This window comes from Bombus bifarius, unplaced genomic scaffold, assembly GCF_011952205.1.
Source record: "Bombus bifarius isolate JDL3187 unplaced genomic scaffold, Bbif_JDL3187 scf7180000008199, whole genome shotgun sequence".
Classification (NCBI taxonomy): domain Eukaryota; kingdom Metazoa; phylum Arthropoda; class Insecta; order Hymenoptera; family Apidae; genus Bombus; species Bombus bifarius.
In genome coordinates, this window is record NW_022884505.1 from 703,760 (window position 1) to 728,393 (window position 24,634).

A 24,634-nucleotide genomic window follows, 5' to 3' on the forward strand; every position below is an offset into this window, starting at 1 on the left:
GAGCGAATAAAAATGTTGCCGCGTTCGCACAAAATTCAACTGTATCGTTTAAGTGGTAAGGTCTGAACGGAAATATACGCAGCGAAAGGGAGGAGAAGCTAGCGGAATTTGCGGAGAGCAACGTTAATCGCTATTAATTACGATAATTGCGTTTGCTTTTTAAGTATTTCGATGTAACGTTGGATAGAGACGGCGAATAGAGATGGAAATGACGCGCTCGGATTCGATGAAGCATTTATTATCCTCTTCACGCTGTTGCGCCAAGGATCATCCTATCTCTTCTTCCTACGAAAACAATTCATCTCCAAGCGAATTATATTGCCTCGTAGAACAGTCCTTTCTGACGTTTATCGTAGAAGGAAGATCTGAACGAACAATTACAGCGAACATTTATAACGCAAAACGTGTTTCAAGAGGAACAGTAACGATCGACCTTCTTCTTCTTTTTCTTCTTCCTATTCAGAGAAACTTTCACCTGTTCCTCTTCGCCTAACGCGTAATTCCGCTGCGAAATTTCGTTCGTCCCGATGTTACAATTGCAATTAGAAGCTACGGAACTTAATTTATCGATGGTTCGTAACTTGTAATCGTTCGAATGGCGGGAACGCAAAATGTACTTGCTCCGCGCTGCGGATAAAAGGAAGAGGAGCGACGCGATCGCCAGGTCGACGAAGTCGTTGATTCCTCGCGAAACGTAGCCGATTAACGTCGCGTGTTGGATCTTCGCTAGATCCATTGAAATTTCAACGAGCGTGAAAAGAACGAGGGAATACGAACGAGATGGCGAAGGGAAGAGCGTGACGAGGATAATAACGAGCGGATTCGATCGATCCTATCGTTTCTTAGCCGTTTGCAGACGCCAGATGGCCGCGATATAATATATACATACATATATAGATATATAGGTACTTAAGAAGAATCGTGATTCGTGAAATTCGCCGGCTCGTTAAATTGAATTCCGCCTGGGAATAGGAATGATGCTCGCCTCGACGAGATTGTTATCGTTGTACCTAAAAAAGAGAGAGAGAGAGAGAGAGAGTGAGAGTGAGAGTGAGAGAGAGAGAAGAAACAATAGATATTAACATGACAGAAGAGATACAAAGGACACGCACCGTCGTTCTCTCGCTATTTATCGTATTGTAACGATGGGTGTGATCATATGCCGGAAAATAAAACTATTATTACTCTAAATGGACATCGTCCGATGTTTCACGGTGGTGTACGAGAATTTCTGGTCGGATATCGTTCTTTCGTGATTTCTCCCCCGGAGGATCGAGGTAGATCTTCACAGGGACACCGAGGACAACGAACGACCTTTATCGTCCTTTATCGTCGTTAATTCTCTGAAAGTAATTAACGGCTGTAGAGGAGAGAAAGTTTAAAGAGCAATGGATGGCACGTTGACGAAGGCGACCGTGGTTTTAAGAGATCACCGAACTCGACGAAAGATCGCAGGTAAACTTTATCCGACTAGAAGCTTTCGCTCGCCACCATGCATATGTATTGAGTGTACTTTTGCCCTTCCTCTTACATTTATACAGCACGCGTCGGGATAAATACCGCGGGTAAATTTCACGAGTGCAGATAGATGGAACTTCGTCGTCGAGAAGAACGAGTTTCAGCCGCAAGCTTTTATTTTAACAGCGATCGTAAACAGTTCGAAGCTTATCGCACATCGGAGCACGCGACGTTTCCAGGTATTGTCCGTGAACGGGTCTCTTAGGAATATTCGATGAAGAGATCGTCGAATCTCGGTTAACCAAGCTGCTTCATATTTTATTCAAACAGCTTCGACTCGCTATGGAAAAATTATACGAATAACGATTGGTCTCGTTACGCGGCAATCGACTCTTTAACATCCGTCAAATGGAAAAGGAAAAAAGGTCGGGAGGTTCGTATCGAAGAGACAGGACAGTTTCGCGAGTTTCGCAAACAATTCACTTTATACATCGACGAAACGAGCGTAGCTTAAAAAGCTTGCAAAACGTATCGATCGATCCGCGTACATACGTTTTCGCGTGGTCGCTGCACCAAATTGCTTAACAAGCTAACTTAGCCAACTCGAGGAGTAATTTAATTTTCAAAATACAACGATCAAGGAGCGCACGCTTCGCGCTTTGAACGTCCGTGTTTCTTCGAAACTGTTCGACAACGTTGACCCTTCGAAGGCGTAGCGGAACGACCTAATTCGAAATGAACGATCCTCCAGATTTCCTGCGTTCCTGACATCGGATCACGAACCACGCTTGCTTTATTATATTTGCTTGCCTTCTCGCGGCAGATTTAGGTCCAATTAGATTAGGACCAATTTTTCATGCTACGTGCGCGTTTCTCGCACAGTACGTCTCGTTAGAGGATCAACCTGCTAACCAACTTGATGGTCGCCAGTCTTACAACGACAATCCTCGCCAAGAGATATTCTAACGTCCGTTGATCCGATCAGAACGCGAAAGAACAATCGATACCATCTCCGGGTCACCTGCTTCTCCGATATTCTCCTTCGTCTTCGACGTAACAGATTCGTCGCTCGTGGAACGCTCGTAGGCAGGATCCGTGGAAACGCGTCTCGATCGTTCAGGCTCTAGGTGATTAATGATGCGCTGGATAATCGGCGTACCAGCTGAAGGCTCCGTTCGAGCCTGTTTGTCCACCGAAATCCACGTAATCCAGGATGCGGGCGTTGGACCTCTCGGAGCGCACACTCCTCGGCTCTTCCTGAGAGACACTAGGAACTGCTACTGGAAGGTAAGCTTCTGTCTGCCTGGTGATCCTGGCTGTGGCTGGGGGCACCGGGCTCAGCTCGATCACGTCGAACCCGTCCACGGGAATGGCGATGTAACGGCGACCGGCCAAAGCACCGTAGACACCGCACAAAAGAAGCAACGTTACCCCCTGAAATAGTAAAATGGTACAAACGTATTGGAATTAGAATAAATAAATGAATAATTCCGAATTAGATAATCGACCGGAGAACAGAATTGCCACTGGGCTATTTAAATTCCCTTCTCGTCGAGATCGTCGAGCGTACGATCTTTCTGCGCTTGTACGTTGCATCGTGGCTACCTGCCGAGTACGATCGCCAAGCGGCAAGAAATTCTGCTACCCTTTAGGAAAAATCTAACGATCGTTTTCTCAAAGATTTCTCGCATGATAAGAGCGCGGTGAGGCGTACAACGTTCGCGATTATTCGATGCTTCTTCGTCGATCGCCGCTGAAGCAGCGTACAATTCTCAACGAGGCGTCGATCATATTTTATCGTACGATATTTTAAATGCAATTTGATCCACCGATTAACTTTGATATCCAGACATTGTCCTTTACATTTAAGCGTTAGATTCAGCTAGAATCAAACATACTATAAACACTTACAATCCAAGTTACAGTACCACGCCGAAATAATTTACTTATAATTCTCGATGAGAATTGTTTGTAAAAGTTGTACCAAATTAAAAAAAAAACCTTAATATTCCCTTTCGTACTGTAAACAGATTGCCTAAGAAATATCGGGTGAATCGTAAACAATTTTGCGAGAAAGTCTAAGTGTGGACGGGCCAAAAGGGTCTGGCAACTTCAATAGGCCGAGCGAAAAGACCTACGTGACTATGGCTGTGGACGATTGTGGAACACGTACGTGGTGGGGCTGTGAGAAAAGACAAAGGGATGCTTAAGGGAGAAAGACGAATTAACAGGCAGTCGTGAGTCGAGAAGTCAGTGTTGTCAGCATCGTCGAGAAGGATGGTCCGCGCGAAGAGACAGCGTTGGAACCGTTGCAACGAGAGGAGTGAGCGACGAAGTGATCGCGTGCATGTAGACTGATACTTGATTTTGTGTTGGCCACGTGTTACGACGTCGCATTGTACTCTTATTCGCGTAGTTTCGTGAAATTTTTGCCAGTATACGCGTTTCTCTCGGTTTGCCACGCGATGCGCCAACGTGGCAGCGCGTGTTTTAAGATATCCGACTATTTTCCAACTGCGGTGTTATTATCGATAACGGAAGGTACGTATAGCGATCGTACAAAATAGAAGATTAAACGGCAGAGAGAAATGGATCAGGGAAATTAGGTGCGCGTGGACGATTCTGCCTTTCGACATCTACCGCAGCAATTATTTCTTAATGTGCAAGCTTCGCAAGTTGTAATGGGCGATTGAAAAATTGGATAATTTTCATTTTCGTCATACCGACGTATTTTCGTACGATCGATCGTTATAACACCAAACGCATCGTCGATGAAATCTCATGAATCCATCCATCCACCGTTTAGAAGCAGAGTTATCTCTCTGTAGCTACGTAGTCTTACGAGCGAATCTCGTAAACGATCGCATTTTTCGTATCTCGCTTTAATATCTCGCGATTAAGTAGAAACAACGTTTGAAAGATGGAAATCGAGTAATTTCGTTTTAATAGAATTTCCACCAGCCACGCCTACGTCTTCGATTTATAATTATTAGCTTTGCGTTGGTCGGTGGCCTCTAATTTTCATTAAACCGCGTCAAGCGATGTGCTATTGGCCGTGTATTTGCCGCTACGTTGATTCGCAAAGTATATCGGCCAGTCCTTTAAAGCTTAAAATAATCTCGCACCGAGCGTTCCTGGGGATACCTTCAATCTAAGAACGTTTAACTTTTAAATCCTTGTCTTTGGAACGATAGCAAACATCGCGAGGGACGGTAGAGACGATCGATCGACCTTCGTACGTTCAGCAATATATTTAATGCGTTCGATGTAAAAGCGAATTCTATCGAAAATTGCAGGGAAAAATCGGAAAGAATTCTTTTCTACGTCCGATGCTTCGAATCCTACGATTCTCTCTCTTTCGTAACGCTCGCAACAGAAATTATTACTCGATCGAGTTAAAAGTTGAGAGCGTAGCGCGCTCGGAACGATCCTCTTCGACAATTTCGTTTCTTCTTCTCGCATTGGACGACGCAAATTTCACTTTTTTCAAGCGTAACGATTTCGTCTCCAACCTGGAGAAATAGGTAAAAGGAAGTCAAGGTAACGAAAATGCAATTACCGAGAGCTATCCTTCGGTAAACTTGGCGGGAAGATTCCAATTAACGTTATCGTTATTTATTCGCGGTATATTCTAATGAAAATTTACAGGAAACGTCAGCCGATTGGCGAAGATATCGAACGAGAGATAATAAGTTTGAATTATCGTAATTAACGCGGTAAATTATATCGTTTTAAACTATAATAAAAGCTGCTACGGGGAACGCGTTGTGTTGAAAGGTTGAATTACGCGCCATAAAGCAACGAATTACGATCGATATCTCTAAATACGAAAAAATCGCAGATCGATCGATCGAAGAGTTCAGTTTGCAAGTAGTTTGCGCGATATATCCAACAACGATCGCGATAATCGATCGAATACGTTCTACCGGTTATTAGTTATCTCGTAATTGATCAATTAGCTGGTATATTTGTAATTTAAGATCACTACATCATCGATGTACCATCGAATAATTTCATCCGGTGATTAGCAATTGAGCTAATGGGACCAATTAGAGCCGCTGTCTTACCATTGCTATAACGCGTCCTACCATCGTACGAAGTTGGAGAAACAACGATGCGTAAACAAATAATTTCTATTCGTCGTAGAGGAGATATTTTCATTGGAATTTATTACACGTTTTACCTAATTAGAAATTTACGGTTTAAAAATTGATCGAACGTACAAGAAACAATTATTACATCGGAATGGCGATGATTTCATATATCGATAATTTCGATAGTTTCGAATCGATAATTTATCGTTGATCACGTTTGATTCGCTAGAATTCACACTCTACGCTTCCGTTAATATACCGAATGATTATTGATACTTACATGCGATAATGTACGCAGATATATATTATTTACGAGCTGATCTAATATCTTGCGACGTATTATCAAGAAACGACGCGTTGAATTTCGAACACCGCGACCGAAAACAGTTCCTTGGAAATTGGAAAATAACGCGATTTAAAAATCGAAGAGCAATCCATCGAAAGGCCAAGAGACGATTAACTTTGAACGATTAGCGATAGAAACGGAAAGAGATAATAGAAATTTACCAAATGATTCATCGTTGGATTTGCTGGTCGTGGCGGCTCCGGTTTCGATATTCGTCGCACTGATCACGGAAGATCGGATTAGCCACGTTTTATACAGTTTCGCTCGGCCGCAGCTTTCTCGTTTTTCCCGATCACCGACCACCGACCGGCTTCCAGGCGACAGCAATTACTCGCGGCACTTCTTTACCAGTTATTTACCGTACTCCAGCCCAACTATCGCGTTCCCGACCGACGTAACGCGAAAATTGACTGCCGACTATTTTTAACCTCTTCGCCATTTTTCTTCCTTTCGCCGTTCGTTTAGGAAGTCGTGAATCGAGTTCCATTAGAAATCAAATTCAACGAGTTTAATCGTTTCGCTGGAACCGCAGGCTGGCATTATTCGGTATCGCTTACGGCGTTCAAGCAGTAATTAACTACGACGAACGATTACGTCGGAACGGTTGAACGATAGATCGTAACATCGACGTATCGATTGCTCTTTCGATCCCTAGAGAAACCAGTCGCGGGGCATGATCGATTTATCGAAGTAACGCCGCGTAATTACGAATTTCTACGTTTCGTCTCTTTTTGGTAAACGAAAGAGATTCGTAGGGGGGTTTTAAGATACCTAAAATTAAAAATCGTAGATCGGAATTTTGTCGTCTTTTGTTCGAGCTTGAGATATTTCACAAGGTTACGCTTGGATGGGAACGATCGGCAAAATTAACTTTCATTTGCTTGATAAATCGTCTCGGCGTTTAGCTCCTCGACGTTGAGTCTCTATGACGCAAATAAAATTTAAGATTTCACAGAGTCCCAGTAAAATAAAACGACGAGATAAATTGATTTAGAAATTAGCAAACTATCGGAACGACAATAGTTTGTAAAATCGAGCTCGAGGTTTATCCGCTGATTTAAGCTCCGTCATCGTCTAAAAACGAACTCGTTCGTGGCTATCGATCGTAAAAATCGTTGGAATCTCTGAGCGAATCGGATTTCTAGCCGAACAACTGTACTCAAACTCCGTAAAAGTAGACGCGGTTTGATAGTCTGTGTCGGATGAGTAAGTTCTCTACTCACTGTTCCACTGCAGCAACTTCCGATATCGTCCTTTCCTCTTCCTTTTTCTCCTTCTGTTGCTGGTGCCGGCGTTGCTGCTCGCCGAGGACTTTGTCTCCTCTTTTTCGCGGTCGTCCGCTCGGCTCCCACTTTTATCCGCAGACAAGAAGCTCCGGAAACTCGCCGGTCTTGCATCACGACGCCGTAATCCGAGAAAGCAGCGACGAGATGGATAAAGTGAAAGGAAACGACGATTTAGGGTTCCGTTAAAGGACACCGAACGATTGAACAGAATTCGTAGAACGATCGTTTCATTCCTTGTCTACTCGTCTACAATCTCAAACTTAATTTCCATAAATTCTGACGTCGTTCCGCGATTAGACGGCTGAGGGAGGCGAGAAAGGTTCGGGGGTTCCGTTAAAGGGCTAAGGAACGAACGAGATAATCTTTAGAGAGCGAAGATTTTATTTGTCCAATGATATTTTGTTGTTTGCTTACTTGAGTACAATTTCAAATATTTCGATCAATTTCGTAAACTGACGTTGTTTCGTGATTTATGCTCGATCATCGAGCAAAAATCGGGCAACTTTCGTGGAGTTTTCAGATTTACTGACATCGTTGAATCGCAGCACGTGTCTACCGGAAGGGTTCGAGACAGCGAATCGGTTCTTTTCTTTTTTTTTTCTTCGTTCTTTTTCTCGGGGTTTTCTTAAATAAGTCTTTGGGGAAGAAACAGGTAAATCTAGGATGTAACGATGGGCTTAATATAATAGGTACAATGGAATCGGTCGTTTACTTCAATAGGTAACGGATCGTATCGTTATGAATCACTATCATTTTGGTGGGTAATAAATCGCGTAGACTATAATTGCGTATTTGTATACAATCGTGGATTTACCTTTGCGCTGGAAGAGCATCGCGTTACTTCATGATGTACCGCGCTTAGGAGAATGGGAAGCTACGATGAGTAATATGGCACTATCATCTTAAGGTAGTTTCAAAGATTCTACAGATCTTGTGATAACTAGGACATCGAAATAAAAAAGACATATCGGATAAGAAGAAACAAAAATCCTAATACCGACGATCGTTTCGGCTTACGCATTAATCCATTTATTTCCCACCAATCTACAAAAACGAACTTAATTAATTAGTTAGTCATATTACAAAAATAGGACGACCTCTATGTAGTTTTCTTCGATCTTTATACACCTAATACTTGCAACTGTTGCAACTATATGTTGCATGCTATTATGTTCATATTTCAATGGTGGTAATTATGTATGAAGCAGAAGTTTAAGGCACGCGGTTTGTTAATCTTGAGCATACTTCAAACAGCGTACGTATCCCGAAGGAAACAATGCACAATCTGAAGAGAACGGCCAAGCACAACTGACTACTCGGAAGAAGAGTAAGGAACAGTTTTCTTCAAGTTTATCTTGCGATGAGAGTAACAATTATCTCTAAAATGTGTCTAATTTCTATCGCTTTCAGGCCCTTACGATTCTTCTTCTATCGTATACCTTCCTCTCTAAAATATATGGAAGTATAGAAATTCTACTTTTGATTACATGATACTAATTAACGCGTAACAGCGTCTAGCAACATAAAATATAGAGAAAATTATCCAGTCACAAATGTCACGCGTGACAAATCAAATAAATTTAAAATGCTTCCATTAAAATAGAGAGAGAGAGAGAAAGAGAGAATCATTTGCAAATTAAATAACCTAATAAACGACCCTTTGTACTTTCAATCATTTACAAATGATCAGCTTGGCGGAAAAGACACTTTAAAGTAAGTAAGCAGACAAGCAAGTATATAAATAAACAAGTAAATGAACAAGTGAGTAAATAACTGAACAAGTAAATTTACAAATTTTTGAAACTAGAAAAATTAGGGAATAAAAAAGAAATTAGAAAAAGAAGGAAAAGGAAAAGTTAAAGCTAACAACAAAATCTATAATTACATTTTGAGAAAAGCCCGGCGCTCTAACTACTTTAAAAGCGTTTTCCAGGTTTCGTTTTCGACTCGATTCAATCGCACTGAATACATACATATAAAACACTGTTTTATATTCTACTTGATAACTCACTTCAATGATATTCCCTATTAAAATCGCCGAGGTATTAGAAAAATAAATCGCAACAAGATAAAAAGCATATCTTGCCGAAATTCATAGCATATGAAAGGCATTGCCAAGAGAATGAAATTTGAAAAAGAAAGAAAGCGCACGGGCACGGGTAAAGTTTAAGTCACTGCTACGTATTCTACTCTATTCTTATTTTCTTTTTTCTATCGAGGATTCGTTGCGATTGTTCAAACCGCCGCATTTCTAACATCTACAAGACTTCTACAACACATGAAATAAACGGAAGCGTATCTCGATAGAAAAAAGGAAGAAATGTACGGCCGGTTCTTTCGATTTACCCCAGCTCCATCACGTCCGAGTCGTCCGACATATCACTCTCGAAACCAGCCGGAGCGACTCGCGAGAATTTCGAGACTTGCCATGGACGTTCCCGTTTTTGGGTAGACTCCAACGGGATGTAAGTGCCGTTTGGAGGGCGAACACTATAGTCGTCGTCCTCTTGAACTTTCTTCTCGTTTGCGACGAAGCGATTCATCTCCTTCTTCGATGCCATCAGATCCACTTCCTCGGTCCAATCGTGTGGTTTCTGAAAGAAATCGATACAGACGCGGTTAATGATCGCGATGTATTCGACGATTGAATGGTTAACCGCAGCCGAGCGTGTTTTGCCAGCTACGCGCCGCAGGAGAAGAGAAAAAGATCGGCGTCCGCGCGCTTTCTACGCTCGATCTCGATCTCGACGACTTCCGGCGTCGTAGATTTCGTTACGAAAATCTTTTCTACGTTTCTTACAATTTTCTGCTTTCGATCGGTACACCGTGCACGTGTTCGTGTATTTATAAGAGATCTCGGAGCGTGAACGAGTTTACAAAATTTATCGGTACGCAAAGAGAACTGTAAGCGATCAGAGACAAAGTATTTGGATAAATAGGAATCGATAATTTCGTTAACGGTGAATTACGTAGCTTCTCTCGCCTTTGAATTTCCTTATCTCGAGCTTCGCGTAAGAAGCTGTGGCGGCACTCGACCACGGAACTTTTCAACGTCTTCGCGACGCAAAGCGCTATACCTTCAAAGCGTAAGACCGACATGCCTAATGTACCATCGATATCCCTACGGTTTCTTCGCCGAATATATATAACCGTTGCAGACATCCAATAAACGCGTACATAGTGGGGATATCGAGGGGCAGCAAAGAAAAGAATCCGCTTGGTTTCGAACCAAACATTCATTCTACCCAGAGCTGCGAAGTGCGAAAGGTCAAGCGTCACAACGAAGCAAACACGATTACAGATACGTGATTATTAACTCTTGATAGTTAATCGTTGACCGTCGATTGTCGATAGTTTAAAAAACTTTTTTCTTGAACGTCAAGAGTATTTCTTGCGGGCACCGTCACCAACAACCATCTCAAAGCGATATTAAACCTTCTTTAGTTTCGAATTAACGTAATGTTTTGAACGTAGATTAAAATTAGAGGCCAATTTACGACAAGTCCAAAGTCAAATTCCAATATATTTACATGCGGCGTAAATAGGTGAACTTCTTTAACTTCAGATGACAATACGTCAGATACATCAGTAGGCATCCCATCCATGGTCGACGTACTTGGCGAGTCGATGGCCGAATCCAAATTACGTGAACTGTTTGCCGACGTTTCAGGACTCAAAGCTCGCTTCGTCAGCGGAGGAGTCGAAACACCCCCGACGTCGTAGTGGCGTGAGAATAGCGACAACGTCGAGGAAGCAGTCGATGGTGCGGTTTCTTCTAGCTCGGCGTAACCTTCCTTTATCATCTCGCAGCCGATGTTAATTTCCTGCGCATGTTAAAAAATGTACAATTCCATGGCAATAAATAACAGCGACGAAAATTACTATAGAAATATACAATACGAAATAGTACGATTTTTAGTAATAATATATACAGGGTGCGACCGAATAACACGTACAAGCGGGTACAAGGTGATCCCTTGTGAAAAAATATGAACGAAACGTGGAATCAAAGTTTCTCTTCGAATTTCTTTTTTCGGAAGCGAAGGGTCTTGAGAAAAATTGTATTCCGCGCTTTCCACCTATCTTCACACGTAGAACGACCTCCTGTCGATTATCTAGTCCCGTCTAGTCCGCGACACGTTCAAATATACTCGATAAATCTTCAAACTCGACTAAAGTTTTAAATGAAAAAATGTTATTCCGTATTTTGTTCTTATTTTTTTCCTAAGGAATCACCTCGTACACTCGCTCGTACATGTTATTCGACCGCACCGTGTATAGTATAAAGTATTAGGTCATCCCATAAGTTCGTGCCAATTTTTGTGTATACATTTTATGTGTCGATTTATAAACATACGGCGATAAGGGACCGATGCACTAGAGCTTAGCTGATCGAGAACAGGCTAGAGCAGATTTTCGTGGGTACAAGATCGTGATATAGCGAACACAGTGACTTCTAAGAGTAAAAAATCATGAGTGAAACGCGTATCCATTTTCGACATCTCATGTCATATAAATTTCGGAAAATTCTGTAACAATTGCCACGAAAATCATATGTGCTGTTTACGGAGAAAATGCGCTTTCATCTCGCACCTGTAGGAAGTGGTTCCAACGTTTTAGAGCTGGGAATTTCTGTTTAGAAGACGAGGAACGCTCCGGGCGTCCTCCTCGGACAGACGAAGATAAAATTCGGGATCTTGTTGAAAAATCACGAAGTTTGATAGTTCGAGAGATGTGAAATGTTCTGAAAATTCCTAAGACAACGATTCATGGGTGTTTAAAAAAAATAATATACATAACCGTTCGAAAAACGGCACCAACTTATGGGATGACCTAATATATACGTATACGTATAGTAGATATAAAATAATTGAAACGTAGACTTTGTAGATGGTTAAAGAGCAGTTTCGGATTTCAATAAACGGTAATCTCCAACCGAATGAGAATAAAAACGAAATAATCGGTCTATTGGTAAACGTTCGAACGGACACTACTATACTGTACATATTCAGATAATTTTGTAAATGTTTCATCGAACAGATCCTCGTTAAAGTACCTCGTTCTCGTGCTTATTGTAAAGCTCGACGGAAGGAATCGGTGAACCTTCGCGACGAGATCTTCCATAGCCGAAGGTTCTCTCTTTGAAACCTTTAACTTTGGCATAAAGAACTTTCCACTCAGCCAAAAACGTGATCTCCGCGAAAAAGTCACACTCGTCATTGGACCATTCAGCTCCCCTGCATCACACGAAAAGGAACGTCAAATATTTCAAGGATATCTTATAAATATTATATTCAAATAGTAAAAGTAAATGATTATTAACAAAATATGTATCATGACCCGTGTAACAGGGAGAAATTTTGTTTAGTTGCCAGTAAAAAAAAAAAAAAGAATTAACTACAATCGATTACAATTTCCTCTTCGTTTATAACATAGATACTCGCGAGCGTGTAACTTCCAAATTAAATTGCAGTGAAAATGAAATATTCTCATTGCTCGATCCTTAATTTTCTAACAAAGTATTGGCGATTGCGGGTCCGATAAATGCGACGTTACACGAAGCGTAACGTAACAAATATGTTGATAAATTGCCAGCAAAAAGAGAATCGTATGCCAGCAGCATGCTCGTTCGTTTTCAAACGTTTAATGTTTCTGCCTCGTTAAAATAATTTTTCACAAGAGATGTAGGACTTTTTAGGCAATTTTCTATCCCTTGCAAATGCCATTCTTTTCATACTGTTAGTTGTAATAGTAGCTTCATACTGTTCGTACTACGTACAACAGGAAGATTCGGTAATTTTGGTTGCGCTAATTTTCTGCCGGTTAGCGTGATTACACGGAGCAGCCAGAGCGAGTACAAACAGCATGTAAATATTTATGTTAGAATGCGTGTCGCTGACAATGTTGAAAATACTGATTTATGTAGCATGTGTACACGCTGCGTCGATAGCGAGCCTTCGAATCACGTTCCATTGATGAAAATTACAATTTCAGTGGACGTGTAATTTAAACAAAGCGTGTATTCTATTCACAGCTTCCTAAATATAAAAGTCAGCGCCTTGCTATCTTCAAGCTAAATTCGCGGTTTCACGATTTATAAATCGTAGAAATCGTCGAACTGGGATCTCCGGATCTCCAAACGTTTCAATGAAATCTCCTGACCTGTGGATAATCAAATGTGCATGCTGTATTCGTTTCTGTTGATTTTATCGGCCTACGAGTATCAATGGTCGAGGAGAGCCAAAAAAGGGGAACGTCAAGTTCTCAAAAAACGAAAATCTATTTTCACCGTGTAACATCTTCGTATTTCCTCGTGTATGGAGATAAAACCTCGCTTTATTCTTCATTTCATTCTGCGTCATTTTCTATTTTTACCCGATAACTTTGAGCAATATATGAAACTCTAACAAACGAACACCACTTTTTCGTTGTACAGCTGGATTTCGTAGCCGGTGCTAAGGAACGCTGAAAATTCCTTAGAATTGACATTTTAACCGTGCACCATTCGTATGCTAAATATACCTGGAAAAAATCATTCTTCCGCGTGCAATTTTAACACCGTCGATCTTTGCTGTTTAATTTTTTCCCCGATCGCAAAAACCATCGTTCCGCCCATCAAGACGAACACCTGTTTCCTCTTTTTCGTTTCTCGGCAACGTTTAAATCACGAAATAATTAAAGGATGAAAATGAACGATCAATCATACGCTCTCTCGTTATATTTCCCCTTGCAACGTACGGTATACCCTGGTTTCGTTCTCGCCCCAATTGCCCGCAACTTTTACGTAACAGCGATTCTTTATGCAATTACCATTAACCCTGTTTCATAGGCAGAATTCAGTTGGAATTCGAGGGTTGATAGAGCTATCATCGCACGAAACAAAGAAGGTGTGCGTGGAACAACCCCATTTAACGAGGCTGAAGCACTTTCAGGACGTCTTGTTCCATTTATAAACGGTACGATACAAGTGTACGCTGTACACGTGCGAGAAGATGAAGTGGACGACGAACGTAGACCCTCGGCAATGGTCAGAGGATCTCTCAGTCGTTTCACGATCATCGTGCAGAACGATATCCTCGCGCAAAGTAAAAAGAAAAAGAGGGAGAGAAAAAAGAAAGAAAGAAGAGGAGGGAAGTGTGCAAGCAAACCGATCATTTTTATTTGCCTGCAGCCAGAACGACCGGTGATTGAACGCGATGCTACGACAGTGGCGATCGAAAAAGTTAGGAAATTTGTTCGATCTTCTCCTCGTTTTAAAAATTTGAACAATTGGTAGATAGAGGAAGAGAGAAAGATCCAAAGATTGGAAGATATTGGTGAACTTTGAAACGATCTGTGCCTCTCTTTTTTTACTGATTTCATCCACCGGATAAATAAATGTTCAAAGTAATGTAAGAACAAAGTGAACGCGTACGAAACGTCGAGTGGAAAGTGGAAAAGTGAACTCGCGATTACGCTCTGGCACGAAACGCTCTTGCTAGCTCCATGCACTTTACGCTCTATGCATTAATGAACGTGATAATAGAAGCGTGCGTTATATTTACGTAAGTACGCATTTATTTTGCTGTCGTGTGCGACCGTGGGCTTTTCAAGCGCGTGCAACAGTGTCAAGTGGTACAAGGTTTGAACGTTGGACGAGAAAATGCTACTCCCTCGACTTTCCATCGATTGTCAGATGCTTCGATTTCCTTCTCTCAAGCGCAGTTTAAAGCCGATCTTACGAAACGAACGTCCGGAAATATCCTTTTCGATCGACGAAATTATTATTGTTAAAATTAAATGATAATTAATTAGGTAGAAAATTTAAGTGTGCCTAAGTGCACAGAACGCAGATAATACAGAAATACGTAAGATATTGACAGTATAAAGTATAAACAATATTTATAATATTCATAAAATTGTACTAATCCTCATAAATATCGGCAGTCTAGCGATGATCGCGAAAAATCTATTATAAAATATAAGAAAACGCGTCTTATTACTTTACTTAATATTATCTTATTACTATAAGAGGCATGTTTGTACATTTGCTTCGTGCGAATGTATAGCAACCGGAGATCACGAGTTTATCGTTTAGAAATATAAGCTAAGACAGGTAATTAATCTTTTTAAGCGACCTCCTCGTTTGTAACGCAAATATAATCTGCCAAGTCGTTGTTGTCTTCAATTAAACATCGTTTAACGCGATTACCCCATTTGTTAATTCAGTCTTAAATTACCAGGTGGTCTCATCGCGTCTCTCATTGCCGAGAATTTTTCTGGACGCGTTCGAGGTATGACGAAAGTTCGCGGAACTCCTTTCAAGCCGGTAATTTTAGAGAATTATAGCGGTTACACATTGACGCAATTCGATCGTTCCTCTCAAAGCTCTAAAATTAATAAAATCGATAAAACTACAGAAGATAATATATTCTAAAAATACAATAAATTCAACTGCAACGATATATTCAAAGTAATCCGCGTAAAAAAATCTCGGGGGGTTTATGCATCCATTGGAAGATGTGCAGAAACGAACGAAATGGACAGAAATACGTAAGCTATTCAAAATATAGTACTTGTCGTAATAGTAAAGGGCCCGGATTTCGTTATCGAGTGCTACAATTTAAATTGGAATTTAAAAACGAAGAAATTCGCCGTATGTAGAATGTTCTGTGACGCCCTGTCTCTTCGCCAATAGCGCACTACATTGTTTCTTGATATTTCAAGTCATAATTCAACATCTAAAGCAGACACGTGTATAATTCAACTGTTTATTTTTAGCGACGTGTAGTATATTGCTTCTATTTTCATATTCCGAAGTGGCGATCTCCTCTTGTCGCTTATCGATTAGAACCTGTCGTTTCTATTAAAAAGCGGCTTTGCGCTTAATTTTGGTCCCCTACAGAGATTAGATTTGGTCGATACAGGCGAGATTAGGAACGTGTTTTTCGGAACGAAATTCGCGACAGTGTCGTCGAGTGAAAGCGAGGAAGATGAAGATATGCGGCTTGTTTCATACGCGACAATCAATTTTCGAGCGATGCGAAAAGCGGGTAAGATGCACCGCGCGCTCTATGAGCTGTGCACGTTTAATTTTGTATAGATCCGTGATTTGTCTCATATATTGTACATATCGTTTTATAGTGAGACGTATCTTGAGCGTCTGACGAACTGAAAAACGCATGCCTTTACACATATTATACATTTTTTACTTTGCTTGTACGAACTTTTATGAAACTACAGATCTTCGTTACTAATATTTCCACGTAATTGTGCAGATTTTTTTCAGATTACAAAAATTAATTTAGTTCTGGATAAATGGTAAAAAAGCTATCGGAGGACGAAATTTGGGCACCTTACCCAATTGCAGACAGAACGATTCTCTATCTGGATTCTCCTTCTTTTTTTTTTCCTTTCGTTTGTATTCGTAAAAATAAGAATTTTCATAGATATTCGTAGTGCACTCGTAAGTGGACAACAGCCGTGTGCACGTGAAACGGAAGGAAAAATCGGAGCATCTTCGCAATGCTCCGAACGATCAGAATGGGAATAGATTCCGCTGCGGGGTAGCAATCGAATGTGAATTTAATCAATCTGACCGAATACCGGGGCTCGTATCGCGTGCCGAGAAACAGCTAATCACCGGCACAACCTCGAAGTAATGCACACACGATGGTTTTCGAGTTGGAATTACCGCGGTGCCGACAGTCTTCGGTTACACGCGACACGACGGCTTTCGAGGGCAAATCCGGTCGACGAGTGCCTGGTTGCCAGAAAGCCGCAGACCACTCTGAAACGCTTTAACGCTTTCTATTTCCGTTCTACTCGCCTCGTCGTTTTCCTATCAGGTTCGATTCCCCAAAATCTTTCGAATCTCGACATCTTTGTTTTAATGAGAAACATCTTCATCTTTCTCTCGTTATTTCGTTAACTTTTATATTATCTTTCGTTCTAAACGATCTTTTAGTTTCAAGTACCGATCTCTTTAATTAACCAGCTGTCTTTTCACGAGTATACTCGTCACGAAGAAATGGCAGTATTTTGTGTTACGATGAGCCCTGTCAGTAATAAAGTTCAAAAATAAAACAGTTGCAGCTTCATTCTATATCGTAACAGCTGCACATACTCTGTGCTTGGCGAGTATACTCGTCATCGCTTGCTTTTGTGTAGAAGCTTCTCAAAGCTTTCAAAGAAGTTGCAACGGCTATCTTAAAATGTTCTATCTGTCGTTTCAAAACTCAAGAAAATTGCGGTTCCATCATTTTCGCCTCTGTCCTTCTCCATTCGATTAAAAATATTTAATCGTTATTTCGCGACTTTACTCGGTAGTTGAAACAAATCGAAACGATTGCGTTGATAGTTCTCCGCTCGTTCTCGATTAAAGTTGCGGTAACATCGGTACAAAAAGAGCACGAGCAAATACGAAGTTTTACAATTGATATTCAGTCGATTGCCGTAGCAATTGAAATTGCATCGGCTTGAATCTTCATTGATTCCATTTGTACGATTGCCGTCCCGATAACTGCTATTAAATTTCTCCTTTAGTCACTTTAACGTTAAACGGTACAGAGCAGTTAACCATCTTCGATTTATTTAGGCTAGTTACGGACGAAACTCCGTTCTAGAAGATTGATTAAACTCTCGGCCCTCGTTGCCACTGATATTCCAATGTAATGCAGCTAAGTTGAACGAAAGCTTTTCTAATAACAGAATAATATAAATATAAGAATTCCAAAATTGCAAGGGTTCTTTCACTTGTCTTCTTACGTTTTGCTCTTTTATTTCTTACGTTTGCCTGTGAACAACGATACGCAAATATTTTTACTTGTCACGACTTGCCATAAGAAATTATGAAAATATATCTCGTGGACAACAGAATTACAAAAACATTTGTTACGTAACAATGTTTTGTTGCATCGGGTAGAGACTTACAGGCGAGATAGCTATAAAATTACCCGTTTCGCTGAATACGATCTTTAGTGTGAATGCGATTGATAATCTTATTCTTCCACTTTATAACGTATCGAGGCAACATTGCGCTCAGGTTACTAGTCGTTGTAAGCTGCATCGAATTTCGTTCGACGAGGATGCGTTAAAATACGATCCGTTTGTTTTTTCGCGTTCGATCGTTCTCTGAACACGTGTTTCCATCTGGAATAAAACGCGGATTTCGATAAAACGTCCAAACAAAAGAGTAAACGACGAGCGAGTAACCGCCAAGCAACTCTTTAAATGAAAGATAAATTAAGATCGAAAATTGGCGGCCCGCCAAAGTTATGCACACGTGCGTTTCACGTTGATCTTGCGATTTCCATCGTAAAGTTTTCCGCTATACAGAACCAACAATCGGTAAAGTGTTTTGCGCACTTTTGCGCGAAGCTTTATTGTGGCTGTGCGCCACGAGATTACGGTAATTAATTATTTACGGAACGAATGGCTTGACCGTTCTCAATGACCTTGAAACGTATTATCAAGATCAACATTCTCAACAATTTCTCTCTATACACGTGATCATAGTTCGTCCTTACTTCCGAAGCGTTCGCAAAAAACTGCAATTAAATTTAGGTTATGATTAGTGGACCGCGGATATTCATGCGATTTCGTATTTCTATAAATGTAATTGAGGAAATAGAATTCTAGATAGAGAATTGCTACCGTATACTATATCTACTTTACCTTCGGTATTTCACCTATTTTTTCGTGTACTACGCGTATTTTGTGAGTTTCTGCACATTTAAATTTCCTATAGATGCGTGAACATTCACGATCTCATGATTACACTGTGTTCTTTCATATGTAGCCGCGTTTCTATACAACCTAACTTAACCTTAACTCATGGACGAGAAAGAAAAAGAAAAAGAGAGAGAGAGAGAGAGAGAGAGAATTTTTAATATCGCGTAAATAGAAAAGAAAAATCGATGGGTTATAGATTAGGCTGTAACAATATACGCGATGTAGCGTCAAATAATTTTCGATGAATCGATCGATACATGAAACATGTGTCTTTATTTTGGTCTTCGATTGCTCGAAAAAGCAACGAATATATTCGCCATGGTTGTAGGATTGTTTACATAACGAAAGTCTGTAAAATAAATTGTTAAATATCCGCATGTACTATTAAACACGTAAATTGCTTTGTAATTCGAAAACTAAAGCCGTGTATGACAGTCACGTCTATAGGAAAAGATTGTTTAGAATTCCAACCTTGACAACACGCTTCAAGGTTATCAAAATCAGCCAGCTCGTCCGCTTTGTAAATAATTAGCAAAATTACTTGCAACAACATAAATAAACAAACAGATGCGAGAGAAAACAATATAGCTGAGACGAGTGCGAGATACGATAAAAAAATACGAATTTTCTTTCAAAAGCTTTTTCAGAGACTTCTCAAACGTCTTACAAAATTAAAAGATACAAGACTCGCATTTCGTTATTCGATTCCTCTTCTATTGGATATTTTTTACTATATATATCCTAATAGCTTCTTCGTTCAGTGTACAATAGAACTCCATATATTGCTCGATTAACTGAACTTTAATTAAATTCGCTTATCTGAATATATCCCATTGTTTAAGCAAAAGGTTATAGGTAGCAGGTGAAACGAACGATATAAATAATCCAGCTACATAGGTTGTTTCCTTCTGATAAATTCAGATAAGTGAAGCCTTTTTACGTATATGTGAATGATTAATCGCCACTTGATTACCCTAGGCTCCTTCGTTTACATAAAAATACGATAATATGGAGTTGCTGGTGCCAGCTGTCTCGGACGTCGTGTTTAAGTACACGTGGCCCGTTCCAAATTACAAAAAAATTATTTTAAAGAAAAAGCTTATCGATAGCCCGTCGTTCGACATCAATGTGAACGATATTCGCAGCACGTGGAATTTGTCCATCAGATTCTGGAAGAATCCCGATGGTAAGAAGAACGTTATCCCAACTATAAGTCTATCGTTTCGATCATTACTAATCTGAATCATCTTTCCCACAGTATAACATTACACTCACATTTGAAATATTATTTTATGGATAAACCAAATTAAGGCTTGGAATGATTTAACTTGAGACACGATGTGACTTAACTAGAGAAGCTTTTCTAGCCTAACTTGAGATACATTGTATCTTTACTAAAGCAAGATTATATTCTTTCAAATTCTTATTTTAACGATTTTTATTTTCTTTGTAATGGAACTTGTTATATTTGATTCGGAGAGAGAGAGAGAGAGAGAGAGAAAGAGAGAGAGAGAAATGCAGACCGCTTTTCAACTTCATCGCGGCATTTCTCAGAATTCAGTTCATCTTCTATTCCCACTTTCTTTTGTTTCTTTTTTCCATTCGAAACAATCATTGATATCGATTTTATTACAAGAAATGGATGATCCACTGTTTGATAACAGGCAAACGAATGATAAACCCGATGGTATTGTGCCTGAACATGTTGAACTGCACCGTAGATGAAGCGGAACAAGCGAAGATACGATTTCAATTTGCAGTTTTCAATGCTGACGTTAAACACTGGGAGTACTGTCACGTTAGCAGGACAATACTTGAGCTGAAATCATACACGGACATCATTTCCTTGGGATACAGGGACTTGTCCATCGCCGACAGGCATTTAAAGAAGAACGGCGAGGTGATGTTAATGGTTAAGATACAGATAATTCATTACGAAAGCGAGAAACACCACTTGTCGCAGGCAAGTACTCTCACGATCAGTACATAGAATAGAAACCCATTTAAACAGAGTTTGAAACTCATTCTACGGAGGATTTTATCTTTCACGAGAAAAGAATTATTTTTCAAGTTACGTTAATACAAAGCGAGATTGAAAAGGGAATAAATCCTTTCAAATAAAGTAAATGATATTTTTTTTAATATAAATGGATAATTTAAATATTGAAACATTCCAGTAATTTAATACAACTGCATAATATAGAATTGATCAGAAAAAATATCAGGAATAAAATGGCAATTATATAAATTAGGTAATGAATTAATATGTTCCAGGATATGGCCAGACTATTAAAGCATTCGTATGGCGCAGACACTAAGTTGATTTGCGGGGGTTTGAATAAAATGGAAATTCCAGTTCACAGCAACATATTGGCTGCTCGTAGTAACGTTCTCGCTGAAATGATTTCGCCCATAAGAGAATTGAATAACAGGAAAAGCTCGAAGTCGGATACCGCAGAAGATAAGATATCGGACATGAGAGAATTAGAAGAAGATATAATCGATAAAGAAAACGAAAGTTCCAATGTACGTGTCAGAAGTTATTCTGTGCCAATGTTACAGAGTGTTCGAATTAATTTATTCTGAAGTCCATAAACGATATAACAAATCCATATTCTGATATCGTATTTATTAAAGCCTTAACGTTAACATTAGAACATTAATATTCACCTTATTGCAAAAATTTGACATCTAAAATGAAATTTCTTTTATTATGTGCTTGCATAAAATTAATATAATTTTGTAGAAGTTTAATGTATTTAATGTAATTAATAAATTATTATTTTGATCTTTTTTTATTGTTTTCTGCTAACTAACATACTACAATTAATTATAAAAATACATGTATAATGTTTTGCGTGACATAATCATATAGTAGAAATATTTTTTAATTGAGTTTACTTCCATGGGTGAGTACTCAGCGTCCTTCGTTATTAAATACTCTAATTCTTTAATAATATTTTGTATAAAAATATTCTAGAATCGTTACGTGTATGCTCTGAATTTGCTGGATCTTAGCAAAGAAGTGACAGAAGAATTGTTGCGATACATTTATAGCGATCACGTTGATAATTTGGATATTTTCGCTCAGGAACTTTTATCTTTGGCTGAACGCTTTTGCCTACAAGGTATTACATGCTCCAGTACCGAGGAATTTTTATTAGAAATCTGATTTCAATTAATAAAGCTGTTGGTAATTGTCTTTTTTAGGGTTAAAAGAACTCTGCGAAAGAAATCTTATCGAAACGATAACCCCAGAAAATGTAGCTAGCAGACTTTTGGTTGCAGACGAGTGTGGCTGTGATGCGCTTAAAAGAGCGAGTTTGGCATATTGCGAGAAAAATATAACGATGCTCAACAAAAGTTTGGCATGGAAAATGATGGAACAAACAAACCCAGAATTATTCAATGAAGTTTGTGAAGCTGGTATTAGCAGTTCAAGATCAAGTAACATAGATGATAGTGAATTAAGCAATTGACGTCTTCCTTTCTTCGTGTATAAGCAATTTAGTAATTAATTGTGAAGTATTATAAATGTTAGTCAGTGGTTTTATAGTTTTCAAAAGGATGAATCAAGATGTGATATAAATTCTATAGAAAGTTTGACTACTTATAAAATACTGTTGAAAATGTATAATGCCAACGAATAACTTTAATAAAGAACGTTTTTATAAATTTTAGTATAATTTTATATTTAACTAAATTAATTTAATTAGAAATTAACTTACGGTGGTTTAACATTGGCAAGTGAACACTCGATCGCTTGCAATCTTAAGCTGAGAAAATCGGTTCGAAGTTCCAATACGCAATTGTGGTGGATTATTTCATGATCTCCATAATCCAAGTAGAAGACTTCACATTGATCATTTGAAGGTAGGGAAATAACTTCAGCTCTGTACCATTGCTTATTAAAACCGAATTTTGCTGCTACCAATTGGCCAACTTTTATCTGAAAAGATAGAATAGTAATGTGAAGAAATCTTTTGAATATTTCTTCATACTAATGAATATTAAATTATTGAATCATATATTTACACTTTTCAACTTATGCATTTCATAATTTTCTTTATTACTGTAGTAAGCATTCATGTCAGACACTAATTTATCTAGTGCAGTAATTCCAGGACCGACAATTTGAACCCAAAACTGACTGGGAGTTTCCACTGCAGATACATATACTTCTATGAAACCATCAGATACTAGAAACAAAAGTATAAAATATATAAAACGTTCATAATATCACAAGTGAGAATATTATTTATATTTCATGTACCTGGTAATGTTAAAGATTCAGTATTTTGACCCTGTTCAGATGAGTTAATGGTGTTACGAGGAGATAATTTTCCTCTAGGTAGTCTTGCAGCAGAAGAAGCCTGTAACTTTGTACGTTCCTCTTCTTCTTCATAAATTTTCTCTTGAATTAATTCTAAAGCTGTATTAATTTGTTTAGATGTTCCTTTTATAGTAATTTTTCTTTCAACAACTGTAAAATATTAGTAATTGTCAAAATTTGAGACAAAACCAAAGACAAAGCATGACAATATAAATTTATACAAAGTAGACATACATGGCTCAGAAGCAACAAAGGCACTATCAATAGTGACTTTCGCACCAGAGACTGTTTGAATATGATGTATAACATCACCACCTCTTCCTATTATTCTCCCACATGCTTTTTGAGGAACAGGCAATACATATGATTCAATTATAGGCTGATTATGAATTATGGACTTTATCATATTTTCAGCTAGATATACAGATTCATAGCTTCCTTTTATGACGCAAATACGTTCGGGACATTCAATATTATCCTCTTTAAAATGAACCAGAGTTCCTGTTTTATTTTGTATATCTTTTATCATTGAACCACCCCTTCCAATAACAGCAGGTACAAATTGTCTGGGTACACTACATTCTATTGTATATCGTTTTGAAATCTCAACTTGACTTTTTCTGGATTTAGTATCTTCTTCGTCCTATGTAATCAAAGAAGCGATTAAAATAAAGTACAAATTAAACAATGCATAATCTTGTAATCACTTTTAAACTTACCTTTCTGTACAATACATATAGTAAAGCGATACTAACGCTTGTTAAAGATAAACCAAGTAAAATTGGTGGTGTAAAATAACGGGCCATCCACCTCATTTTATACTTGAATGTTTAAAACCGCTATTTATTTCGTACTTTTTATCTCCGCAAAAATAAATTTGGATTTAAATTTGAAACGTGCTTTAGAGTTGCTATGAATGTAAGATTTCATAACCTCGTACCTTACAAATGAGAAAGAATCATGGCGTGGATTACGAAGTAAAGCACAACACGTTGACACAAAAAATCCACCATTAGAGTAGTTTTGGATAAGTTTCTATCGATTTATTTCACCCACTAAGTAACTATCGATGGGATTTTAGACTCGAATCGAAAATCGTATTTTTAAAACTGTATTATTACCAACAGTGAAAATAAAATGTGCTTTAAGGAATTACTCATTTGTTTAAAAAAGTACATGCAAATTTTTATATAATCTCCTTATTTTATATAGCTGTCTACTATATTCATTACAGACGAAAAATATTTAGGAATATTTTAAAAATATGCATAAGTATAAATATTTATAAAATTTATAAATCTTGTTTGTTATATTGGTATCGGTACAAAAGAGGTCATGATGTCGTCACCAAAATTAGATCATGACAGTTGATTTAAATGTATTGTTTACACTAGCAATGAATACA

The 24,634-nt window shown here is 38.8% G+C and overlaps 3 protein-coding genes across 15 annotated transcripts; 1 reads left to right on the plus strand and 2 right to left on the minus strand.

The window, feature by feature from the left end:
* Positions 1 to 2,308: 2,308 nt before the first annotated feature.
* LOC117210274 lies at positions 2,309 to 7,436 on the minus strand. Of its 2 annotated transcripts, none has more exons than XM_033453123.1 (2): positions 7,122 to 7,436; positions 2,309 to 2,892 (listed from the first exon to the last, which is right to left on the minus strand). In XM_033453123.1, the coding sequence occupies exons 1-2, from the start codon at positions 7,293 to 7,295 to the stop codon at positions 2,590 to 2,592; spliced, it is 477 nt and encodes a 158-aa protein (XP_033309014.1). In that variant the 5' UTR covers positions 7,296 to 7,436; the 3' UTR covers positions 2,309 to 2,589. The 2 variants fall into 2 exon arrangements, with proteins under 2 accessions (XP_033309014.1, XP_033309016.1); XM_033453125.1 differs by lacking the exon at positions 7,122 to 7,436 and adding an exon at positions 6,060 to 6,502 and having other exon boundaries at positions 2,311 to 2,892.
* Positions 7,437 to 7,547: 111 nt separating this feature from the next.
* On the minus strand, positions 7,548 to 24,367 carry LOC117210262 (tudor and KH domain-containing protein homolog). Its single transcript, XM_033453090.1, has 8 exons — positions 23,949 to 24,367; positions 23,464 to 23,872; positions 23,170 to 23,379; positions 22,932 to 23,095; positions 22,625 to 22,845; positions 12,241 to 12,421; positions 10,715 to 11,008; positions 7,548 to 9,778 (listed from the first exon to the last, which is right to left on the minus strand). Exons 1-8 carry the CDS (start codon positions 24,042 to 24,044, stop codon positions 9,527 to 9,529), a joined length of 1,827 nt encoding a protein of 608 aa, XP_033308981.1. The 5' UTR covers positions 24,045 to 24,367; the 3' UTR covers positions 7,548 to 9,526.
* On the plus strand, positions 14,437 to 22,576 carry LOC117210270 (protein roadkill-like). Of its 12 annotated transcripts, none has more exons than XM_033453110.1 (7): positions 14,444 to 14,728; positions 15,407 to 15,457; positions 19,875 to 20,082; positions 20,561 to 20,859; positions 21,171 to 21,422; positions 21,877 to 22,024; positions 22,107 to 22,576. In XM_033453110.1, the coding sequence occupies exons 3-7, from the start codon at positions 19,905 to 19,907 to the stop codon at positions 22,373 to 22,375; spliced, it is 1,146 nt and encodes a 381-aa protein (XP_033309001.1). In that variant the 5' UTR covers positions 14,444 to 14,728; positions 15,407 to 15,457; positions 19,875 to 19,904; the 3' UTR covers positions 22,376 to 22,576. The 12 variants fall into 12 exon arrangements, with proteins under 12 accessions (XP_033309007.1, XP_033309001.1, XP_033308997.1 ...); XM_033453108.1 differs by lacking the exon at positions 14,444 to 14,728 and adding an exon at positions 15,205 to 15,279; XM_033453116.1 differs by lacking the exon at positions 15,407 to 15,457 and having other exon boundaries at positions 14,437 to 14,728; positions 20,657 to 20,859.
* Positions 24,368 to 24,634: the final 267 nt, after the last annotated feature.